Source organism: Jaculus jaculus, chromosome X, assembly GCF_020740685.1.
Source record: "Jaculus jaculus isolate mJacJac1 chromosome X, mJacJac1.mat.Y.cur, whole genome shotgun sequence".
NCBI lineage: Eukaryota > Metazoa > Chordata > Mammalia > Rodentia > Dipodidae > Jaculus > Jaculus jaculus.
This window is the reverse complement of record NC_059125.1, coordinates 52,275,982-52,300,115: the sequence shown is the minus strand read 5'-3', so window position 1 is coordinate 52,300,115 and position 24,134 is coordinate 52,275,982. Positions and strand designations below refer to the sequence as shown.

Here is a 24,134-nt window from a genome sequence, read left to right as displayed (position 1 = left end):
CAGGGGTGATAGGGTTGGGACAGAGGAAATCAAATGCCATTATTTAGAGTGTGGCCAGCGGGAAGGACAGAAAACATGATTCATGTGCTTATATAGGAGTTGTTTTCTCATTAATGACTCAATTTCAACAAATTAAGTACAATTTTTCACCCGCATGCCACCTTTTATTTTCCTTCAGGATCATATTGTTCTTTGTTCTTACTCCTTGCAGAAGTCCATATTGACAGTAATCTTTAAACTTTCATAAAGTTCTGCTATCAAGACAGCTTAGGGAAATTGTGATTGTTCACTGATATTTCAGTTGACCTACATTAGTCATTAGTGCATGCAATTTGTTAGTTAGAGACCCGAACTTATAGACTGTGTGTGGTGTGTGTGTGTGTGTGTGTTTAGGACAATAAGAGTAGCAAATAATTTTTAATTCATTTGTCAACAACATGCAAATTAGTGGGTTCCATTATGTCATTTTCATATATGTATATGGACATAATTTGTTCTTATTCATTCTCTGCTCCATTATTTACCTTTATTTTTGCCTATGAATTAATTATTACTTAATTCATTCATTGTGGTGCTGGGTATTGAACCAAGATCCTTGTATATGCTGGTCAAAAGAACTGATGCACTGAGCTACCACTGAGCTCACATAGTTACTGAGATAAGGGTCTGTATTAGTTATTTTTCTCATTGCACCAAATGAAGCACTTAAGGAAGGAGAGAATTGGCTCAGTTTAAGGATATAGTCTATCATGATAGGGAAATCATGGCAATTAAAGCTTGAGTTAGCTGATCACATGTATCTGCAGTTAGGAAACAAAGATATGAATACTGATGCCTCAGCTAGCCTTCTATTTTTATTTAGTCTGAGACCTCACCCCATGGGATAGAGCTGCTCACATTTAGTGTGTGTCTTTCTACCTCAATTTACCTGTGGTAGTTTGATTCGGGTGTCCTCTATAAACTCATGTGTTTGGAATGTTAGGTCCCCAGCTGGTAGCAGTTTGGGAATTGGAGTCTCTAGAGAAGGTGTGTTGTTGGAGGTGAGCTTGTTAATGTTATAGCCAGCTCCCCCTTGCCAGCATTTGACATACTCTCCTACCACTATTGTCCACCTGATGTTGGACAGGAGGTGATGTCCATCCTCTGCTCATGCTCCATTTTCCCCTGCCATCATGGAGCTTCCCCCTTGAGTCTGTAAGCCAAAATAAACCCTTTCTTCCCAAAAGCTGCCCTTGGTCGGGTACTTTCTGCCAGCAATGAAAAGCTAACTGCAATGGAAAATTGGTGCCAAGAGTGGGGTTGTTGATGGTAGAAACCTCACTTTGTTTTTGGCCTTTTGGGACTGATTTATGGAAGGAATGTGGAAGCTTGAAACCTTGGTCTAAGAGATACCTTGCAGTGCTGAAGGCAGAATTTCATGGATTATTATCAGAGTTGAAAGACCTGAATGAAGTAAGAACTATGGACTGTGAGATTTGACTTATAAGCAGAAGAAAGAACTTTGTGTGGACTGGTATAGAAGCAGTTTGTGTGAGAGGCCTGCTGTGTTCTACCTGCCTATGTCCTGAGAAATTGTGCAGGATTGTATTGCGTAGAAATAAATTGGTGTGAGAAGAAGGATATGGAATTAAAAGAAATGAAAGCTTTAACCTTAAATTGCTGCCTGTTCAGCTGCAATTGTTTGAGATATTACAAAGACTGGACCAGTTGATCTGGGACAGCAGGAAGAATGCGGACTCTTTTGAAAGTAAGGAGCCTGAATGCTGAAGGAGTGTCCAGTTCTTCAAAGCTGGCTATAATTACCTCTGGATTAACAAATTGGTGGCCTACCTGGTATTATGTAGTATAACAAATGCAGGAAAGAAAGGGTCATTGGATTGGCAACCTGAGTTTGTTTCTTGAAAATGGCCATGGGCAATGTGAAGCAGGCTTGTTGGATTACTAATGTGGAGGCCCGATAGAGCCATGAAGATGAACCACAGTGGAGACCCAATGGAGATGCCAGGACAATGAAATGGGTTCTGAGGAGAGCTGCTGGCTTGGGATACATTGTTTCCCAGGCTGTGAGGGGCAGAATTGGAAGTTGAGAGATTTGTCACTGGTCAGAATTTTTGGAGTTACAGAATTTGATGTCTGCCCTGTTTATATTAAGCCTTACATTAGTTCAATCTGTTCTATACCCAATGCCATCTTTTTCAGTGTGAATGTTTATTCTGTGCCATTATTATTTTTTTTTTTGGTATTATGGCTCAGTTAAAAGATCTTGGACTAGCTGGGTGTGGTGGCACACACCTTTAATCCCAGCACTCAGGTGGCAGAGATAGGAGGATTGTCATGAGCTCAAGGCCTCCCTGAAACTACATAGTGAACTCTGGGACAGCATGGGCTAGAGTGAAACCCTAACTCGAAAAAAAAATAAAAGATCTTTGGCTATAGGGATGTTTGAATAGCATTAGGATTGATAAAATTATGGAGACTTTTAAAGTTGGACTGAATGCATTGCATTTTACATCATGGATGGTTGTGGGTTTATGGGGGCCAGGGCTGGAATGTGGTGGTTTGATGCAGGTGTACCTTATAAACTCATGTGCTCTGAATGCTAGGTCCCAGCTGGTGGCAATTTGGGAATGGAAGTCTCTAGAGAAGGTGTGTTGTTGAGGGTGAGCTTATGGGTGTTATAGTCAGCTTCCCCTTGCTTTTGGTCAGGTGCTTTCTTCCAGCAATGAGAAGCTAATTGCATCATAACCTAATCTAGAAACCCCTTTACAGACAATTACCAGGGATTTGTCTCCTAGGTGATTCTAGATCCAATCAGTTGGCAATCAAGATTAACAATCACAGGGTCTCAAACACAAATGTTTATTGCAATTAGGTATTCCATCTGAAGGGGAATACTGCTATAGGGTTCCAACAGATTGTTGCCATGTGAGAATGTAAGCCCACTATTGCTAGATATTATGATATTTTAATTTAATTTTTTCTCTTTTTATTGATAGCTTCCATATTTACAGACAATAAACCATGACAATTCCTCCCCTCCCTTACTCTCCCCTTAAAAACAGGAAAAGAGCTGATATGAAGATCCTATCTAGAGTTACAACCTTTATACTTTGTGAAAATATGCCTTAACTGAGCTCTGTCTTTTCTTTTTTTCTTTCTTTCTTTTTTTTTTTTCTTGAGGTAGGGACTTACTCTAGCACTGGCTGACCTGGAATTTAATTTACTATGTAGGCCAAGGCTGGCCTCAAAATCATGGTGATGCTCCTACCTGTGCCTTGTGAGTGCTGGGATTAAAGGCATGTGGCACCATGCCTGGCTGAACTTAGCCTTTTAACCTGCTACTTATACTTTCATAGAAATGTGACTTTTATATTTATATACTCATGTTACTCTCTCTACCCACTACTACAAGTAGAGCATGTTATAGAAAGGTAACTAATGTTTTTTCTAATGAAATTAATTTTCTTGTGTTCCTACCTAACCTACAGGATATTTGTTAGGTATATAACAGAGATAGAGTCTTCTGGATAACTAATTTTCCCATCTGAAAAAATAGTAAGATCTTGAAATTCATCTGATCAACCAACTGCTATGATTCTCCCTTTCAGAAAATACTAAAAGAAGGACCTCTGTTAAAGAACTGCAGCTCCTTGAAGAGATGGAAGCTTAGATATTTTCTGGTTCAAGGACAAAAACTCCACTTTGCACACCATCCTTCGGTAATGTATAGAATCCTATCAATTGAGTTATTGGGTGGGTTCCAAGAATTATATGGGTGTGGGATAACCAGTAGGTAAAGACATGTTGGCAAATGTTAGGATGGAAGTCAAAACCAACCAACTGTTCTTTAAATTATCCTTTTAGGCCAAATAGGAGGCACTGTTTTTCCTTTCTCATTCCTATTTCTCTGTCTTTAAATTGTTTTTGTTTGTTTTTATTTATTTATTTGACTGTGGCAGACAGAGAGAGAAAGAGGCAATAGATAGAGAAAGAACAGGCACACCAGGGCATCCAGCCACTGCAAATAAACTCCAGATGCATATGCCACCTTGTGCATCTGGCTTACATGGATCTTGGGGAATTGAGCCTCAAACTGGGGCCCTTAGTCTTCATAGGCAAGAGCTTAACCACAAAGCCATCTCTCTAGCCCTATTTCTCTTTCTTTTAATGGATTTCTCAGTTAGCTTCTGCACAAGAGCCACATTTTGTGGGACCCAGTGCAAAGTTAAAATGAAGGGCCCTTTTTTAAAAACAGGAAGAACACTAATGATACCAGCATATAATGTTTTATGTTTCTTTTTTTGGTTTGTTTGTTTTGCTTTGTTTTTCGAGGTAGGGTCTCACTCTGGCCCAAGCTGACCTGGAATTAACTATGTAGTCTCAGGGTGGCCTCAAACTCAGTGATTTTCCTACCTTTGCCTGCCAAGTGCTGGGATTAAAGGCATGCACCACCACACCCAGCTATATCTTCTTTTTATTTTTCATGTCTTATAATTACATTAAAATAGAATACAATGACTTACTATGTTTTATTTGATGTTTAATGCTACTCTAAGTAAAGGGAAAACAAAAACCATTAAATAATTAATGGATTTTACCATTTACTCTTATATTTTACCATGACAATGTTAAATGTAAATATAAGAACATTTAACTATGAAGAATCCTTCACATTATATCATTTGTATTAGTAGTTCAATCATGAATATATATATTTTGTTCTCATCAGAACACAAACCTAGTTCAGATTATTTTCATTTTTTGATGCTTGCACATTCTACATTCTATCAATACTTGCTGACAGAATGGAAAAGAAGCTGTGGTTTGTCCTATCTTTCCCTTTCCTTTAATGCCATAATTTTCAATATCAATGCTTGGATAATAGAAAGACCATGAGTAAGAAAGAACACAGTAAGACTTCCTGCATGTTTGTTTCCTGGAACAGCAGTGCCTTTTGTCTATGTCTGTAGCAAGTTCTGGCTCCAACAGAAAATGTGGCCTCTCTGTACTACCAGCAAATGTGGCCTCTATGTACTACCAGCACCTCTGCATATTCAGTTGTAGACATACCACATTTATCTTTTATTTATTAAGTTTCATTGAATTCCCAATATTATTGGGCCCACTGGTTTTCTATGCTTATCAATATGGCAAATGCAAATAGAATGACAAGACATTCTATGAATACACATATTGCATATGACTCCTGTACTTACAAGTATCACCCATGGTCTTATTGGACTTTGTTAACTAAGAACAACCCCAAAATATCATTAAGAATGTGAAGATGGTGGGCTGGAGGGAGGGCTTAGCTGTTCAGGCATTTGCCTGCAAAGCCAAAAGACCCAGGTTTGTTTTTCCAGGACCCTTGTTAGCCAGATGCACAAGGGGGCACATGTGTCTGGAATTCGTTTGCAGTGGCTGGAGGCCCTAGTGTGCTCATTCTCTCTGTCCCTCTTTCTCTGTCAAATAAATAAATAAATAAATAAAAAATAAAATACTTTTAAAAAAAGAATGTGAAGATGGCAATAGCAAAGCAGGAAAATGAAGCATGGGTACCTTATGAATGTGGAGTTTTGTGTGACATCACAGGTTAAATACTGGTGGTATTGGTAGATACTGGTAGTACTGATTTTCTGCTACTGAATGGGTGGTACATGCCATGTTACATGTACAAGAAGATAGAAGCCTCAAACTGGATGGGAAAAGAAACATGATCAAAGGCTGCCACCTAATGAAATAGAATCTAATCATAATTTGTAGTACAAGTTCTCTAGCGAGACCTCATTATATTTTCTTATCCAGCACTAACATTTATAATTGGATAATTCTGAACTGATGTATCCAAGTCTTACTATAAATTCACATAAAAGTTTTAGGAAAGTTGTGTTTTGGTTTAGTTTGGTTGATTTTTTATTTGCCATATGATAGATCTACAAAGTCCATGTTGCTAAATAAACCTCAGCCTGCAATGCAAATATATTATTGGATCATAACTACCAAAAAATGTCTGTCACTGTGTGTATGTGTGTGTTTAATGGCTATTTGCCTCTTTAACCAGATGGTTTCTTGTCTTTCTTCCTCTTTTATATCCAGTTTGTACACTTTGAAACAATTGACCTGTCTCAGGTGGCCTTGGCAGAAAGCAGCTGTAGAAATCTTTATCACGGCTTTTCTGTAAGTAAGATTGGGAATAACTGGTAAGGGTGAGGGCTAGATGGGAAGTGGTGTTATTATATTAACTTGTTTTAGTTTTGGACATTAGATTTAACAAGTCTCTTTTCATTGCAAAGTATAATTATTCATACAAACAAATTTCTAGCAGCTTGCTAATGGAGGAGATGATGAGTAATGGGCCCTGTTCCCTATTGGCAGGCTCCTATAAAGCTAAGCTGATTTCAAGGTACAGAATGGTTTGTGACTATTACAAAACTCAGTCTTTTTGGTAAAGGTGATTTAGAATAGTAACATTGGGAGTGTCTCGAAAGACTAGTACGTCATAGAAATATCAGAATAGTCAAGTTACATGACATACTTCCCCTTATTGAGTTAGGTGAGAATTTATATTCAAGGTGAAATCTACCCCATGCTGAGATTACTGATGAAAATACCTTTGAAAAGCAGGTGGTTTTTTTTCCCCCCTAGGAAAGTATTCAGGAATTAGCATACCATGCAGTGTTGGTCCCTGAAGTAAATCTTTGCAAAACCTCCCCTGAAAAATATTAAGTTCACTAGCTCAGGAGACTCCTATCCACCTCTGATAATAATTAGTTGCCTTTTCACAACTTCAACAGTGGGTACAGGGTCTAGGGCTCTTCATCAGGGTAGACACAGAGGCATATATATCAGACTAGCTAAGAATGGGTTTAGACCAAAGGAATGACTGGTCACAATTCCATCTAGTTCCTATACTCATCTACCACAGAATGATGCTGTGTTTCATGCACAAGGAGATAGAAATTGCTAGTAAATACAGTACACTTTAGCTCTAATTTGAGGCATCTTTGTCTTGTATTTTATGGGTGTAAAAGGAAAAAAAATAACACCTATCATGGAAAACTATACCTAAAGTATACAGTATACTGTAGAATAGTTCCTGGTACATATGAAGTGCCATTAAAGTCTTTATCATTATTAGTCTCATCATTATTATTTTGGGTAGATATCTAAGGAGCTATGAGTGGCCCTGGGAACTTGTATCTTGTATTCAAGAAGTGACTTCTTTTGTGTTTGGCATACATATATAGTCCCTTATAAAATTCATAGAACCTTGGAAGAAATTTGTGGGGGACAATCAGCTAATAATGTGATGTTTTGTTTAGGTTATCACACCACAACATAAAGTCACCTTGGCTGCACCCAACCGGAAAGACATGGAAGAATGGATTAATGTCATAAAAACTGTCCAACAGGGAGAAGTCCGTAAGGTAAGGAGAATGGTAGAGAAAGCATACAACTCATAGGCAAATACTTAAATGATTACATTAGGGAAGTCACTTTTCAAACATGGAAATTAAAAAAAAAATCAGAAGCAGAGACCATCTGACCAGTAATTATGTATAGCTGTCATTAAGAAACCTGTTTAGAGCTACTCATAAATAATACTTCACTTAGATTCAAACCTTTGTAACTATTTCGTTTAGATTCCTCTGTACACATCTACTTGATATCTAGATATCACAGTATAGACAATGAATGAGACCATCAGGATATATGTGAGCTGATAACTTAGAAGCCTTTATTGTTAGGAAAGCTGCAATCAGAAGCCTTGACTTGGGTCAGCTGAATAAGTATAGTAACAGCTAAGGACACTGAAGCTAGGAAGGGGGATCAAAGAGGATCAGATCAAGGAGAAATAAGTACTAGCTAACAAAAAGGAAATGTACTAGCTAACAAAAAGGAAATGTTAAGGAAAAGAGTAAGAAATAGTCCTCCCTACAGCTTGTCAGAGTTCTTTTCCTCCACTTGGCAACAATTTCTATCCACTTGTCCCTGAAACATATAATGCCTCTATTCAGATTTGGGGCTCTGGCCTCAGTCTGCTCTTTTATAGATCTCTACAACTATAATTTATATAAGTTCTGAGAGGAGAGGAATTAGGTCATTTATTTACTTAGAAGAATGTCTGTCACATAGCAAGGATCAAATAAATATTTTTAAAAGTATAAATGAATCTTAGGGCAATCTTCAAATAAGTCTTGAGAGAGCATGATACATAGCTAATGATAAATAAACAATGTTCTTCTTTAAAGGTCTTGGAGTTAAAGGGGAAGGCGGAGGTAGTCTTTACAAGACCCTCATATCTTAAGTGACTGGCAAAGAACAGAAGATTGTTCTAGGCATTTGGGTTGGAGATGTTCAAATTAAAACAATGGAATTAAGAAGAATCATCTTTCCTTACTCCCTTAGGTCTTCTTAAGCCTTTGACCATTTGGTTTCACAACTGTACATCCTGCTGCCCTATGGTTATGATAGGGGAACATGGCAACATAGCTGAACTGGAACCTCCCTACTTATGATTAAGTTCTTTCCAAGGCATACAATTTATAATGCTTAACTGAAATATCCTTTGCTTAACATGTGATTATACACATTCATATGACCTAACAGTTAGCATTTCATTCCTTTGATCTTGTCTTCTTCTTTTTCTGATGAAGAAGCATATTCACTCCCTGGTAATGATACTACCATGGCAGAGCTTTAGTGGGAGTCACACATAATTGTACATTCTGTATCCCTCTTCTATCCTTATCACTATGAAGCAGTCCCTTTCTTTCCCTTGACTTACTTCTTCTCAAACTGGAATGTTTCTTATCCATAAAATAATATTTCAATTTCATAAAATGTCACATAGGATATTTTAGCTTTTTTCATTCTTTTGCTCTTTCCTTTCTTTTGGTTATTTGAGGTAGGGTCTTGCTTTAGCTAAGGCTGACCTGGAATTCACTATATAGTCACAGGCTAACCTTAAACTCACAATGGTCCTCTTACATCTGTCTCCTGAGTTCTTGGAGTTCTGGCTGAATTTCTAGGAATGCAAATAAAATCCTAGTGAAAATAATCTAATCATTGATGTACCACTCTTGACTGCTGAAGTAAATACCTAGATATCTACTATCCAACACAAAGTAGAAAGGAAAAATAATCTTCCTGATTACTTGCTTGGAAGAATTGTATCAGGTCATAATCTAAATCTCTGTGAAGCTGCTGTAGGTACCTAAATATATAAAGAAACACTCTTAGTTGATAAATGCCTCACAATCAAAACCTTAGCAACTCATCTTTCTTAAAAGTTAAGCAGCTAAGTATGTTTCCTTCATGTACATCTTATCTCCAATAGTTCTTTTTCAGTTCTTTGTCAGCACCAGTGCCTAACATATGGGGTGAGTAAAGATTAATCATGAATTTAGTGATTTATTAAAGTAGGGAAAAAATAATTGGATAATCTATTAGAAACGATTCAATATATACTTGTTATCCATTTCTCTTCCCAAAGATGTTGAAAAAAAGGTATAATTATGAGTTTTGTCTTCTATAAACTTTTGTGTAGTTAGAAAAACAAGATATATGCAATTAAATGATAGTACTCAAGATAGGTTTAATAAATGTAAATGCATGATTGTTTACCAAATGAATAAAATAAATCATAAAGTAGTACAGTAGTTCAGAGCAGGAAAAGATACACTATGGTATTCTCTTTGAAGAGTCAATAGAGAAAAGATTTGAGATTGACCTGGAGAGATGGTTAGAACTTAATTGATGGCAAGGAAATGCAGTAGCACAAAGTCATGAGCAGGGAAAACTAGTATTAGACAAAGCTAATGGGAAAAAGGACTTTTCTTGGGGTACAATGAAAGGGGTGAATCCATTTCACTAGAAAAGTGTGGCAATGTGAATTCAAGAAGCATGTCTAAAGAAGTAAGCTGAGCCTGATGGTAGAGGTTTTTAATGTGAAGGTCAGGGTGGAGGAAATCTACAATATGTTCAAAATTCAATTGATAGAGGACTGAAATGGGAAGAGAATTGTTGATATAGACATTTTACAAATACAGAATGCATTAGCTAGGATATAAAAACTAGAGGCTAGACGTTTAGAGAGGAGGCTATAGATAACTCAGATAACAGCAAAATAGACTTAAGTTCCAGAAAGAGAACAGAAAAGAAGGACAACTCTGTATACTAGATAAATGTAACCAACAGGCAAAGCGGAGCTGGGGATGGAGCTTTGTGGTAAAGCACTTGACTACCATGTGAGAGGCCCTAGGTTTCATCCCCAGCACTAGAGTGGAATTCAAAGGAGTGAAAAGTCACTGGCATATGAAAGTTTTGAAACTGGAGGGGAGGATGTAAAGAAAGAATAGAAGGGAGAAAATTAGAAATAAGGAGCTGCATGGAAGGCTATATCGAAAGCATAGCTATGTCTTATTAAGTATCATCTAGACTTTAGATTCTAGAGCGTCTGGAGGTCATGAGTCATGGAGCGCAAGTTTCTTGCAACAGAGCCCACTTAATGTTCCTAAAGCCTCAAATCTTGGAATGTTTTTCCTTATACTTTGGCCTGTAGAAGATACCACTCTAACACTCACTGTGAGCTTCAGGAATGGCAGCAGTTGCTTCTTCAAGTAGAAAGCTCCATGTCATTGGAAATGTTATAAGGAAACTGAACAGCTAGCTGCTTGTCAGGATGTTCAACAGAAAGTGGATTTTTTTCTTTCTTTATAATAGTACTGGTACTATGCAGTTGCAGTTGTCCTACCACTGAGCTATATCTACATCCCTTTAATTTTTTTTTCCACTTCAAGGCATGGTCTCATTAAGTTGTGTAGACTAGCCAGGAACTCACTCGTAGTTCAGACAGGCTTCCTGCCTCAACCTTTTCCAAGTAGCTGAGACTACAGATCTGAGCTAATGGTCCAAACTAGATGACTTCCAGCATTTTGAGGTAGTTCTGTTGTTAATTTTATTTGTTTGGTTTTTTTGAGGTAGGGTCTTACTCTAGCTCAGGCTGACCTGGAATTCACTATGTAGTCTCAGGGTGGCCTTGAACTCATGGCGATGCTCCTACCTCTGCCTCCAAAGTGCTGGGATTAAAGGTATGCACCACCATGCCCAGCTTGTTGTTAAGTTTTTGAGGAGCCTCTTTACTGTTTTCCATAATGGCTACACTAATTTACATGATAATGAACAATGTATAAAAGCTCTTTGTTCCACACAAAGTGTTTCCAACACTTAGGTCTCTCATTTTCTTTGCCTGCGAAGCCAAAGGATCAAGGTTTGATTCCCCAGGCCCCACACAAGCCTGATGTACAAGGTGGCACCTGTGTCTGGAGTTCATTTGCAATGGCTGAAGACCCTGACGTGCCCATTCTCTCTCTCTCTCTCTCTCTCTCTGAAATAAATAAATTTTTTTTTAAAGTCACAGAACTGTTCTCCTGTGTTTCAGTAGTTTTATAGTTTGGATCTTACATTTCAGTTTAGTCCATTTTGAGTTTATTTTTGTACATGGTATAAGATCTAGTTTTGTTCCTTTGCATGTGAATATATAGTTTTTCCAGCACCATTTATTGAAGAGACTGTCCTGTCTCCATTTTGTATCCTTGGCACCTTTGCCAAGAATTAATTGACTGTAAGTGTGAGTCTATTTTGGGTTTCCTATCTTGTTGCTTTGGTTTATGTGTTTTTGATGCCAATACCAACCACACTGTTTTGATTATAATCATTTTATGTTTTGAAATCAGGGATTATGATGCTTCCAGCTTTGTTCTTTTTGATCAAGATTATTTTGGCTAGTCAGAGTCTTTTGTGCTTCTGTACAAATTTAAAGGTTGTTCTCCTATTCCTGGAAAAATAGCATTGGGATTTTCATAGGGACTGCATTGAATCTATAGACTACCTTGACTGTTATAGGTATTTTATGATACTAATTCTTCTAATCTATCAATAGATTAGTGTTTTCTTTGACTTCTTTCATATTTTTCAGTATATAGGTCTTTTACATCCTTGGTTAAACTTATATTTAATGACATTTTCATTGCTATTATAAATGAAATTATTTTTTAATATTTTGGATAGATCATTATTAGTATATAGAAACCCTATTGATTTTTGTATCTTGATTTTGTATCCTATAGCTTTATATAATTTATCAGTTCTAACAGATTTTGCTAGTCTTTAAAGATTATGTATGTAGGGTCATACTATCAGCATATAGAGACAATCTTACTTCTTTCTTTCCTATTAGTATGCCTCTTATTTCTTTTTCTTGACTAACTACTCCAGCTAGGATTTCCAATGCTGTGTTGAAAAGAAGGGGTGAGAATTAGCATCCTGTCTTATCCATGATCTTAGAGGAAAAGTTTTCAGCTTTTCACTGTTAAGAACTATTTTATCCATAGATTTGTATATATGGCCTTTATTGTGTTTAGATATATTCACTTTATATCTGTTGAGGGTTTCAATTAAGAAGGGATGTTGAGGGTTGGAGAGATGGCTTACTGGTTAAAGCATTTTCTTGCAAAGCCAAAGGATCCTGGTTCGATTCTCCAGGACCCATGTAAGCCAAATGCATAAGGGGGCCACATGCACCTGGAGTTCGTTTGCAGTAGCTGGAGGCCCTGGCGTATCCATTCTGTCTCTCTCTCTGCCTCTTTATTTCAAATAAATAAATAAAAAATATATTTTTTAAAAGAAGGGATGTTGAATTTTGTCAAACGCTTTCCTGCATTTACTGCTTAATTTTTCAAAAAGGTTTTATTTATTTATTTGTGAGAAAGAGAGAAAAGAGACAGAGAGAATGGGTGTGTCAGGACCTCCTGCAAGTGCTAATGAACTCGAATCACATGTGCCATCTTGTGCATCTGGATTAAGTAGGTACTAGGGAATCAAACCTGGGTCCTTAGGCTTCACAAGGAAGTGCTTAAAAGCACAAAGCCATCTCTCTGGCTCTATTGTTTAATTTTATCCTTGTTTTTGCTAATGATGTATATCACATTTTTTATTTATATATGATGAATCATCTTATTTATTTGCATGTGTGGTGTGTTGAGGGGAGGTAAATTAAGGTCTCTTGCTGCTGCAATGGAATACCTGTCTGGCTTTATGTGAGGGGCTGGGCATTTGACCCTGGGCTGGCAGACTTTGTAAGCAAGTACCTTTAATTGCTGAACCTCAGGCCCCTATGAACCATCTTTTAATCCAATGATATATTCCACTTGAACATAGAAATCAAGTTCTGTTTGCTACCATTTTGTTGCAGGTTTTTGCATCTATGTTCGTCAGGGATATTGCCCTTTAATTTCATTTTCATGTAGTATTACTTCTATGACTTGGACATCAAGGTAATGCTAGCCTTTTAAAATGAGTTTGACTTAATTTTGGGGGGGGGGATAATTTAAAGAAAACTTGGTATTATTTCTTCTTTACTCTTTTGTGGTTCTGAAGCTCAAACCCAATGCGTCATTCGTGGAAGGCAATGATTTAACCAGCAAACTATACCCCCAGTCCTCCTTTCTTCTTTAAATATCCCAAAAAATTCACCAGTGAAGCCATCTGATCCTGAGCTTTAATTTTGTGCATGTATTTTTTTCTAAACAAATATATTTTTTAAAATAGTTATTTTTTATTTATTTGAGAGAGAGAGAGAGAGAATGGGCATGCCAGGGCCTCTAGCCACTGCAAACAATCTCCAGACACATGTGCCACCTTGTGAATCTGGCTTATGTGGGCCCTGGGGAATCGAACCTGGGTCCTTTGGTTTTGCAGGCAAGTGCCTTAACCACTAAGCAATCTCTCCAGCCCCTTTTTTAAAAAAATAATAAAAATATTTATTTGTGAGAAGAAGACCGATAGAGAGAGAGAGAGAGAGAGAAAATGGGCACACCAGGGATTTAGCTGCTGCAAACAAATTCCAGATACATGTGCCACCTTGTGAATCTGGCTTATATGGGTCCTGGGGAATCAAACCTGGATCCTTTGGCTTTGTAGGCAGCCACCTTAACCACTAAGCCATCTCTCCAGCCCTGCATGTATTTTTTTAATTAAGAATTCAGTCTCATTACTTGTCATTATTCTATTCAGATTTTCTCTTTGTTCATGACTAAATCTTGATAGGTTGCATGTATTTAGGAATTTATTCATTTCTTCTATATTATTCAGTTTATTGATTATTCAGTCATTTCTTGTTATCTTTCATGTTTTAGCAGTGCTTTTATCATTTCTATAATAAAATATCAGAGACTTTGTAATTTATAAAGACAATATTTTTTTGAGAATATGATTTTTTAGTATTTATGTGTGTGTGTGTGTGTGTGTGTGAGAGAGAGAGAGAGAGAGAGAGAGAGAGAAGGAGAGGGAGAGAAAATAGGCAGGCCAAGGCTTCTAGCCACTGCAAACGAACTCCAGATGCATGTGCCACCTTGTGTATCTGACTTATGTGGGTACTGGGGAATTGAACTTGGGTCCTTAGGCTTTGCAGACAAGTGCCCTAACTGCTAAGCCATAATGAGAATTATTTTTTAATTTAGCTCACAGCTTTAGAGGATGAAAGTCAAGTTGGTTTCCTTTGATGGTCCCCCTTTGGCTCTGTTACATCATAGGGGATTGGAATCTCACAGGCAGAAATCACATTAAGATAGGAAGCCAGAGGTCAGTCTTGCTCTTGCTCTTTTATAACAACTCATTTTTCTTTTAGAAGTATTTTATTTGTGTGTATGTGTGTGTGTGCGTGTGCATGCGCACACATGTGTATGCATTCAACAGGGTCTCTTGCTCCTGCAAACAAATGCCAAATGCCTTTGCCACTGGCTTTTCTTGGGTTCTGGGGATCAAACTTGGGCCAAGAGGTTTTTCAAGAAAGCACTTTTAGCCACTGAGCCATCTCCCAAGCCCACACTCATTCTTGAAAGGAAACATCATGATCCAATAAAAAATATTTATTTCCCCCATAGGGGAACATTCTCAGTGTCTTATTTATTGTTTATGTGACCCTTCCTCAGAAAGGTTCCATCATCTCTCACATCTCTACACTAGCTGTGTACACTTTTGAGGGAGACAAACCAAAGCAAACTACAGGCAGCATGAGATATAAATTGTAATGTCTGTTCCTTAATTTCTGATCTTATTTGAGTAGTCTCTTTTTTCCTATTAGTCTGACAAATAATTTGTTGATTTTATTTATCTTTTTATAACAATAAATTCTCAGTTTCTTTGACATGTTTTCAACTAGTCTCTAATTCATTTATTTTTGCTCAGAAAATTATTTTCTCTGCCACTCGAGTGCTGGTAAAGGTGTGTACCACCATGCCTGGCTTATTTTCTTCATTTTAATAACTTTTAGCTTAGTTATTTTTTTTTAGTTTCTTAGTGTGTAATGCTATATTGTAATAATTCTCTTTTTGTTTTATTTTAGAGGAATTAGGAATTTTAATTACTTTTTATTTTATATATATCTTTATTTTATTTTATTTTTTGGTTTTTTGAGGTAGTCTCATTCTAGCACTCAGACTGACCTGGAATTCACTATGTAGTCTCAGGGTGGCCTTGAACTCATGGCAATCCTCCTACCTCTGTCTCCCGAGTGCTGGAATTAAAGGTGTGCACCACCATGCCTGGCTTGTTTTTTCTTCCCCATCAGCACTTCACTCTATTCGCTAGCTCCTTCTGCCAGGTCATTATGACCAAGGCAATGTGAGGCCAGGCCAGCCGAGGTGAGGCTTCCTCTGACACCCTTCTCTGCTCTCCCACAAGGCAAGAGGCCTGGCCCTTCTAGTCTAGGCTCTACTGAGGGGAGGTAGAATAGGCTGAGACCACCTCCCAGGAAATTGAGCCTGCCGGCCTTATTTTATATATATCTTAACAGTTTATATTCTTTTATCCCCTGGCTCCTGCTCCCGCTACCCTGGGGACCCTCCTCAGTGAGGTTAAGGTATTCACTGTGGAGTCATGAAGCCCTCAATCAGTCCCTGTGTGGTGGGGTGGAATATGCCTCAGGGTATTCCTACCCACTCTGTGGCTCTTACAATCGTTATGCCCCCTCTTCTGCAGAGCTCCCTGAACCATGGCAGGATTGTTGGCAGTTTGATTTAGTTTTGAGTCCTCTGTAGCGTCTGGCTTTCTGCTTTGATAGGTTTTGATTAATCACCGTGTCTGTCACCATGGCCCTGGAACCAGTTATCAGGCTGGCAGTAAGAACAGTAGTCATGTCACTGCTTCCTCTGCAATTCCTGCTTGGCCCTGGAAGATGTGGTAAAGGTGGCACATCTTATGGTGGGCAGTTGGATATCTTGTCTTATCGATGTATCTTGGTTTTGCTACATTTTTTCTGGCATCTATAAAATAAAGTAGATTATAGGAGCTTTTTGACACAAGGTTTCATGTAGTTGAGTCTGGCCTCAAACTCTCCATATGTCAGAGGCTACCCTTGAACTCCTTATTGTCCTACCTCAGTGTTCTAAGTGTTGGGATTTGATTTTGGCATTTATTAGTACAATCTCCCTCTTTAAACTGCATTGCTATATCCCATAAGTTTTGATATGATGGATTCTTAGATTTTTATTTTCATTTCAAGATACTTTTTGTTTCCTCTTTTGATTTCTTCTACAGCCCATTGGTTGTTTAGGAGAACAAGTTGTTTAATTTCCATATATTTTTGGATTTTCCTACTTTTTATTTATAATTTTATGTCATTGTGTTATGAAGAGATACTTGATATAATTTTAGGGCTGCTAAATTTGCTAAATTTGTTTTGTGGCTTCACATATACACTATCCTGAAGAATATTCTATGTACAGTTGAGAAGTATGTACTCTGTTGTTAGAATGGAATGCACTAAAGATTTGTGCTATATTTATTTAGTTATTTACTCTAATATGAAATTCCATTCTAATATATAATAATCTTTATATTATATTATTTATTCATTTTTTAAAGTATAGTACTGAGATCCCCTTCTTTTATAGGAGTGCAATCTATGACTCACTTCAGTTAATTTAAGAAGTACTTTATGTGTTTAGGTATTCCAGTGTTGAATGCATACATACTTATAATAATTATGCTGTTTTAGAGACTTAACCCTTTTACCATTATATAATGACCTTCATTGTCTTCTTTTATACTTTTTGACTATAAAGTCAATTTTTAAATAATTTAATTATAGATAGCACTGGCCTCTTTAATTTCTTTTTGTTGTTGTTGTTTGTTGTTTGTTTGTTTTCCGAAGTAGGGTTTCACTCTAGCCAAGGCTGACCTGTAATTCACTATGTCATCTCAGGGTGGCCTCGAACTCATGGTGATCCTCTTACCTCTGCCTCCCAAGTACTGGGATTAAAGGCATGCACCACTGTGCCCAGCTTGGCCTCTTTAATTTCTTCTTGAGTGGAGGAGTTTTGGCAATTTTTTGAGATTTTATTTTTATTTTTTTATTCATTAGAGACAGAGAAGGAGGGAGAGAGAGAGAGAGAGAGAGAATGGGCATGCCAGGGCCTCTAGCTACTGCAAATGAATCCCAGATGCATGTGCCCCCTTTTGCATCTGGCTAACTTGGGACCTGGAGAATCAAACTGGGGTCCTTAGGTTTTGCAGGCATGCACCTTAACCACTAAGCCATCTCTCCAGCCTGAGTTTTGCCATTTATTAATTTTTAGTGTATGCATGTCTTTATGAGTATAGCGAGTCTCTTGTAGGTAACAGCATATGTTTGGATGTAGTTTTGTTAGGCCTTTGCCCTCTCTATCTTTTTACTAGAGAATTTTTTAAAATATAATTTTATTAATTTATTTGACAAAGAGAGCAAGAAAGGCAGATAAAGAGAATGAGAATGTCAAAGCCTCTAGCCACTGCAAACGAACTCCAGATGCATGTGCCACCTTGTGCATCTGGCTTTATATGGGTACTAGGGAGTCGAACCTGGGTCCTTTGGCCTTGTTGCCAAGTTCTTTAACTCCTAAGCCATTTCTCCAGCCCTTTACTGGAGAATTTAAATCACTAACATTCAAGGTAATTATTGACTGGTAAGGATTTGTTACTGTCATTTTATACTTCCTTTTCTGATTGTTTAATGGTCCTATCTTCTCTTCTCTTCTTTTTGTAATTTGATGGCTTTCTGTGTTTGTTTGCTTTTAATCTGTTCTTCTACTAGTTTGTCTAACTTCATTATGTTTTTGTCTTGTGATTTAGAATGTAGTATACCTAAAATATGTTATCTACAAAGTAGGCCTCTTTTGTAAGAAAAAGAAATAGGCCTCTTTTAATTGTCAGTAATTTGCTGTTAGATGCCCTAAAAAGAGTATAATCTTGTTTCATTTCATTCTATCTTTTATGATTTTATGTAAAATTTCCCCTTTGTTTTTATAGTGTGTATCCTTTAGAAATGCATTGTGACTATGATCACTTTAATAGTTTTTTAACTCTCTTAGAGAGATACAATTACTTTATACATTCTGAGTATGATTATGTATTACTAATGCCACTATGTTTGTGTTTTTGTGTTTTCATGAGCTAATTAGAAACCTTTGTTTCAGCTTAAAGAACTCTGACCAATTCTTATCAAGAAGGCCTCATGAGCCGGGCGTGGTGGCGCACGCCTTTAATCCCAGCACTCGGGAGGCAGTGGTAGGAGGATTGCCATGAGTTCAAGGCCACCCTGAGATGACAGAGTTAATTCCAGGTCAGCCTGGACCAGAGTGAGACCCTACCTCGAAAAACCAAAAAAAAAAAAAAAAAAAAAAAAAAAAAAGCAGGCCTCATGGTGAAGCTTTTGTTTGTTTGGGAAATACTTTTTCATTTCCTCATTTCCAAAAGATTGATTTTGTGGGCTATTTTTCTCTGATAAACTTTTGTTGTTCTTTGTTTTTAATTAATGTTTTTATTTGTTTCCATATATAATGTGTTGGTCATATGTACCCCACATTACCCTCCATTAACACTGTAAGTCCTTCTATATGCCTTCTCACTTACCAGTGACTCCATTAAAGAGAATGACTCTCTCCCAACACTCACTAAGCACTCATCAGGGAGGGTTGTGGCCTTCAAGGCCCTTCCCCATCTAAAACAGGATGTTGAATGGATCAATCATGTGCAACTCTTAGATGAGGTATCCACAGCTGCTGTGAGTTAATGAGGACACTGAGCTTGTCATTTCTGGAAAAGAGTTCCACAGCAGTCCTTTTCATTCACTATCTCTTATATTCTTGATATCCCTCTTCGATAATGTTCCCCGAGCCCAGGAGGGAATATTATATATGTCCCATGTAGGGCCCAGCAGCTATCAGTTACTTATTTTCAGTATTTGACTATTACAATTCTTTGCATTAACTGTCATGACCCCCTCAAAGTTTCTCTGACTAGGGCTGAGTCTAGCACTGATGTGTGAGTATAAAGATAAATAAATATTGAGGAGGTAGTTTGAAACATATCCATTTAGCAACACATTAGGGTCTTCTCTAGGCCTTACGTTCTCCCCAGCCATGGACTTTTGAAATTAATTTTAATTCTGACACTTTCATACATGTATATAATATATTTTAATCTTATCCCCCAAATTACCCTCTCTTATTTCCCTCCCATCAACTTGAAGCCTTTATCCCAGTTAATCAAATCCTACTCTAATACCTTCTCTTTTTTTACCAAATTAGTTAAACTAGGGTTGCTTACAAGATCATGGAAAGGTTCATTACTGGAGAATGGGCAACTCACCAGAGGTTATGCCACTCAACATGACTTCTTGTCTCCCAACAACTATGAGCCGCCATTAGCTACTCTGGGATGTGTGTAATCTTGTGACTACTTACCTCATTCGTGATGAAATATTGACAGGCTCATTCCTGTGCAGGAAACCGTAGCCACTGAAAGTTCATGAATATGATGGCTATGTAATTCCCAGATGATAGCATTCTGAAACCTTCCCCATCCTCTTGCTCTTACATTCTTACCACAACTTCTTCCAAAAGGTATCCTGATCCTTGAAGGGTTTGATTTATATGTCCTGTTTAAGGGTGAACACACAATAGTCATTCTCAGCAATTTTTTCCCAGCTGTGAAGCTCTGTATTAATCTCTTCCAATTGTAGAAATAAACTTTGTAATTGAGGCTGTTATTAGTGCTAATCTGTGGTAACAAACAGGCATTTAGAAGGCAGTTTAACATGCTGTCCATTTAGCATAACCATATGACTAGGTTCTATCCTAGACCCTGTGTCAATAGCCATAGAATTTTGGCCAGGTTTGCACTACCAGGCATGAATTCCCTCCTATGGAGTGGGCATCAAATACAATCAGAATACAGTTGGTTATCCTCATAACATCCATGCCACTATTGCACCAATGTGTGTATCTCTCCTGGCAATTTGGTCATGGAGTACACAGAGTCCAGTGCTGAGTAGAACTCTTGATGCTTTTTCACTCCCAGCAGCTTATTTAGCAACTTCTGTCACAAAAAAAGCTAGCTGGAAGGGAGGAAGCTTCTAGCTCAGGTCTAGCCAGATTTCTCTGTGTCCTAAAACCAAAGTATTTGGTGACTTTAGCAATAACTTATCATCCTTGAGTAACCAAGAGCAATTAAAGTACAGTATATTGTCTCAGGTGCATCTATACACTTCCTAACCAGCAATCCATTGGGAGGTATCTCATCCTGGGCACTGGAATTTTCAATTAATAATGTATAGCTTCTGGACAAAGCTTTATATACCTTCATTCATGTTTTTCTTTTTCACTTATTTATTTATTGATTAATTTTATATTTTATATTTATATATTAACAGTTTTCATATATGTGCATGATGTATTTGTATCATATTCCCCTCTCATTACCTTCAGAACATTCCATCCAAATGCAGCACAATGCACATTTTTTTGGCCACACATGTAAATTTCCATAACATAGATCATATATTAGAACACTAAGAAAATCTTAACAACTACAGGAAAATGAAAATGATTCTTTGTACCACAGCTGATCACAATAGGATAAAACCATAATAAACAGAAAGAAAGACTATATACCATGCACAAATTCTATAAATTAAATAATATACTATTGAATGATGTATGAAGAAATAGAGAAGTACATCAAATTAATAAAATGATAAAAATTAATATAATAATAAATAAAACACAACATACCAAAACTTATAGGATACAATAAAGACAGTCCTAAGAGGGAAGTTTATAGCTTTTAGTGCCTATATTAAGAAATTAGAAATCTTGCCATGGTAGCTCATACCTATAACTCCAGCATGTGAAAGGCTGAAGTGGAAGGATCACTATGAGTTTGAGGAAAGCCTGTGCTATAGACTGAGTTCCAGGTCACCCTGGGCTACAGAGAAAACCTGCCTCAAAAAAAGAAAGAAAGGAAATTTTTTCAAAAAAGAAATAAATTAGAAAGGTTACAAATAAATAACTTAATGATTCAACTTAGGACATTGGATAAAGAAGAACAAGCCAAACCACAAATCACTACTTGGAAAGAGGGATGAAATAGAAACAACAATAACAACAACAACAAAAAATGCAAAGAATCAATGAAATGTAGAGCTGGTTCTTTGAAAAGATAAACCAAGATGAATAAACCCTTAGAGAAACTAATGAAAAGAAAGATAAGGCCCAAATTAAAATTAGTAATGATAAGGGAACCATTGCAATAGATACCAATGAATTTCATAAAATCATAAGGATATACCTTAAAAACATACATCCCACTAAAGTAGAACATCTAAATGAAAGGGATGAATTTTGAGGTACATATAACCTACCAGAATTAAACCAGTATGAGAGAATACATTTAAACAACTAAAATATGCAGTTAGACCAAAGAAGTTACCCCCTCCCCATCAACTAAAATAGTCTAATCCAAGGTGGATTAACTAGTGAATTTTACAAGACCTTCAAAGAAGAATCAACAGTAATGCTTCTCAAGCTCCTTTTATGAAAGCAATATTACCCTGAGACAAAAAAATGGTAAAGACATATTAAAAAGACAAAAAAGCCGGGCGTGGTGGCGCATGCCTTTAATCCCAGCACTTGGGAGGCAGAGGTAGGAGGATCGCTGTGAGTTCAAGGCCACCCTGAGACTCCATAGTGAATTCCAGGTCAGCCTGGGCTAGAGTGAGACCCTACCGTGAAAAACCAAAAAAAAAAAAAAAAAAAAAAAAGACAAAAGATATCCCTTGAGACCAATCTCCCTCATGAATATAGATACAAATACACAAAAACACAATTGCAAATAAAATATAGGAACACAATGAAAAGCTTATTTACCATAATCAAGTGGGTTTTATTCCAGCGATTCAGAGATGGTACAACATAGACAAATCAATAAATGTAATATACTATATAAATGGACTCAAGGACAAAAGTCACATGATCACTTCAATAGATGTGAAAAAGGCATTGGAAAAAAATCTAACATCCATTTATAATAAAAGCCCTTAAGAAACTGGGAATAGAAGGCACATATCTCAACAATATAAAGGCTTTATTTGGAAAACCTATATGTACATTATACTAGATAGGGAAAACTCAAATTATTTCCACAAAAATCAGGAACAACACAAGGGTGTTCATTTTCTGCATTCTTAGTATTGTAATGGAAGTCATAGCTACAGCAATAAGATAAGGGAAGCAAATAGAAGGAATATAAGTGGGAAAGGAAGATGTCAAATTATCTTTATTTTTATCTCATAAGACTAGAAATAAGAAACCCTAAAATCACTACCACATAATTGAAAGCTGATAAACACTTTTGGCAAAAAAAAAAGAATATGATTCAAAATGAACACACAAAAATCAGCAGCTTTTCTATATCCCAATAACAAACATTTTGAGGATGAAATCAGGGAAACACTCCTATTCACAACTGCCTCAAAAATATTACCTTGGAATAAACCTAACCAAGGAAGTGAAAAAACCCTACAATGAAAACTTTAAAACACTTCAGAGAAATCAAAGAAGACACTAAAAAATACATTCCATGTTCATGGATTTGAAAGATCAATATGCAAAATGACTATCTTAACAGAAAAAAATCTACAGATTTAATGAAATCCTCATCAAATTTCCAATGCCATTCTTCACTAAAATAGAAAACCAATCTTAAAATTCAGCCTGGCATGGTGGTGATGCACACCTTTAATCCCAGAACTCAGGAGGCTGAAGTAGGAGGATCACTGAGTTGAATGCCAGCTTGACACTACATAGTAAATTCCAGGTCAGCCTGGTCTAAAATAAAGTGAGATCCTACCTTAAAAAATAAAAAAAAATAAATTAAGCCAGGCATGGTGGCACACGCCTTTAATCCCAGCACTCGGGAGGCAGAGGTAGGAGGATTGCCGTGAGTTTGAGGCCACCCTGAGACTCCATAGTGAATTCCAGGTCAGCCTGGGCTAGAATGAGACCCTACCTTGAAAAACAAACAAACAAAATAAATAAATACGTTCATTTGGAAGCACAAAAAACCTTGGATCCACAAAACAATCCTAAACAATAGTAATAAGGCTAGAGGTATAATCATACTGATTTCAAGATGTACTATAAAGTAATAGTAACAAAAGCCGTGTGATACTAGCACAAAAATAGGCATGTAGAACAATGGAACAGAATACAGGTTCCAGATATAAACCCAGACACCTACAGCTATCTGATTTCTTAAAAAAAATGTCAAATATAATTACTACAGAAAAGATTCTGTGGGGAACTGGAGGAATGGCTTAGCAGTTATGGTGTTTGCCTGCAATGCCAAAGAATCCAGGTTTGATTCCCCAGGACCCATGTAAGCCAGATCCACAAGGTGGTACATGCTCTTGGAATTCCTCTGCAGCTGTTGGTGGCCCTGGTGCACCAATTCTCTCTCTCTCTCTCTCTCTCTCTCTCTCTCTCTCTCTCTCTCTCTCTCTTAAATAAGTAAAAAATAAAATATTGAAAAAGAAAAGAATCTGAAATGGAACTGGAAAAACTGGAAATCTATATGCAGAAGAATGCAACTAAATCCTTATCTCTATGTACAAGAGTGGACTCCAAAGGGATCAAAAAACTTAACTTCAGACCTGAAACTATGACACTGCTAGAGAAAAGAGTAGAGAAAACCCTTCAACATATAGGCATAAGGAAGGAATTTCTGAATAAAACTCTAGTCACTCAGGAGAGACC

The 24,134-nt window shown here is 37.1% G+C and overlaps 1 protein-coding gene and 1 non-coding gene across 2 annotated transcripts in view; one reads left to right on the top strand and one right to left on the bottom strand.

Annotated features, from left to right (window-relative positions):
- The window catches only part of Dgkk (diacylglycerol kinase kappa), a 156,305-nt gene that overhangs the window by 66,234 nt on the left and 65,937 nt on the right, over positions 1-24,134 (top strand). Inside the window, exons 2-4 of the mRNA XM_045140776.1 lie at positions 3,609-3,719; positions 6,097-6,177; positions 7,323-7,427. Coding sequence (XP_044996711.1) covers positions 3,609-3,719; positions 6,097-6,177; positions 7,323-7,427 — 297 coding nt within the window. The remainder of the gene's footprint in view (positions 1-3,608; positions 3,720-6,096; positions 6,178-7,322; positions 7,428-24,134) is intronic.
- LOC123456992 lies at positions 15,681-15,826 on the bottom strand. The gene has a single exon (XR_006634843.1).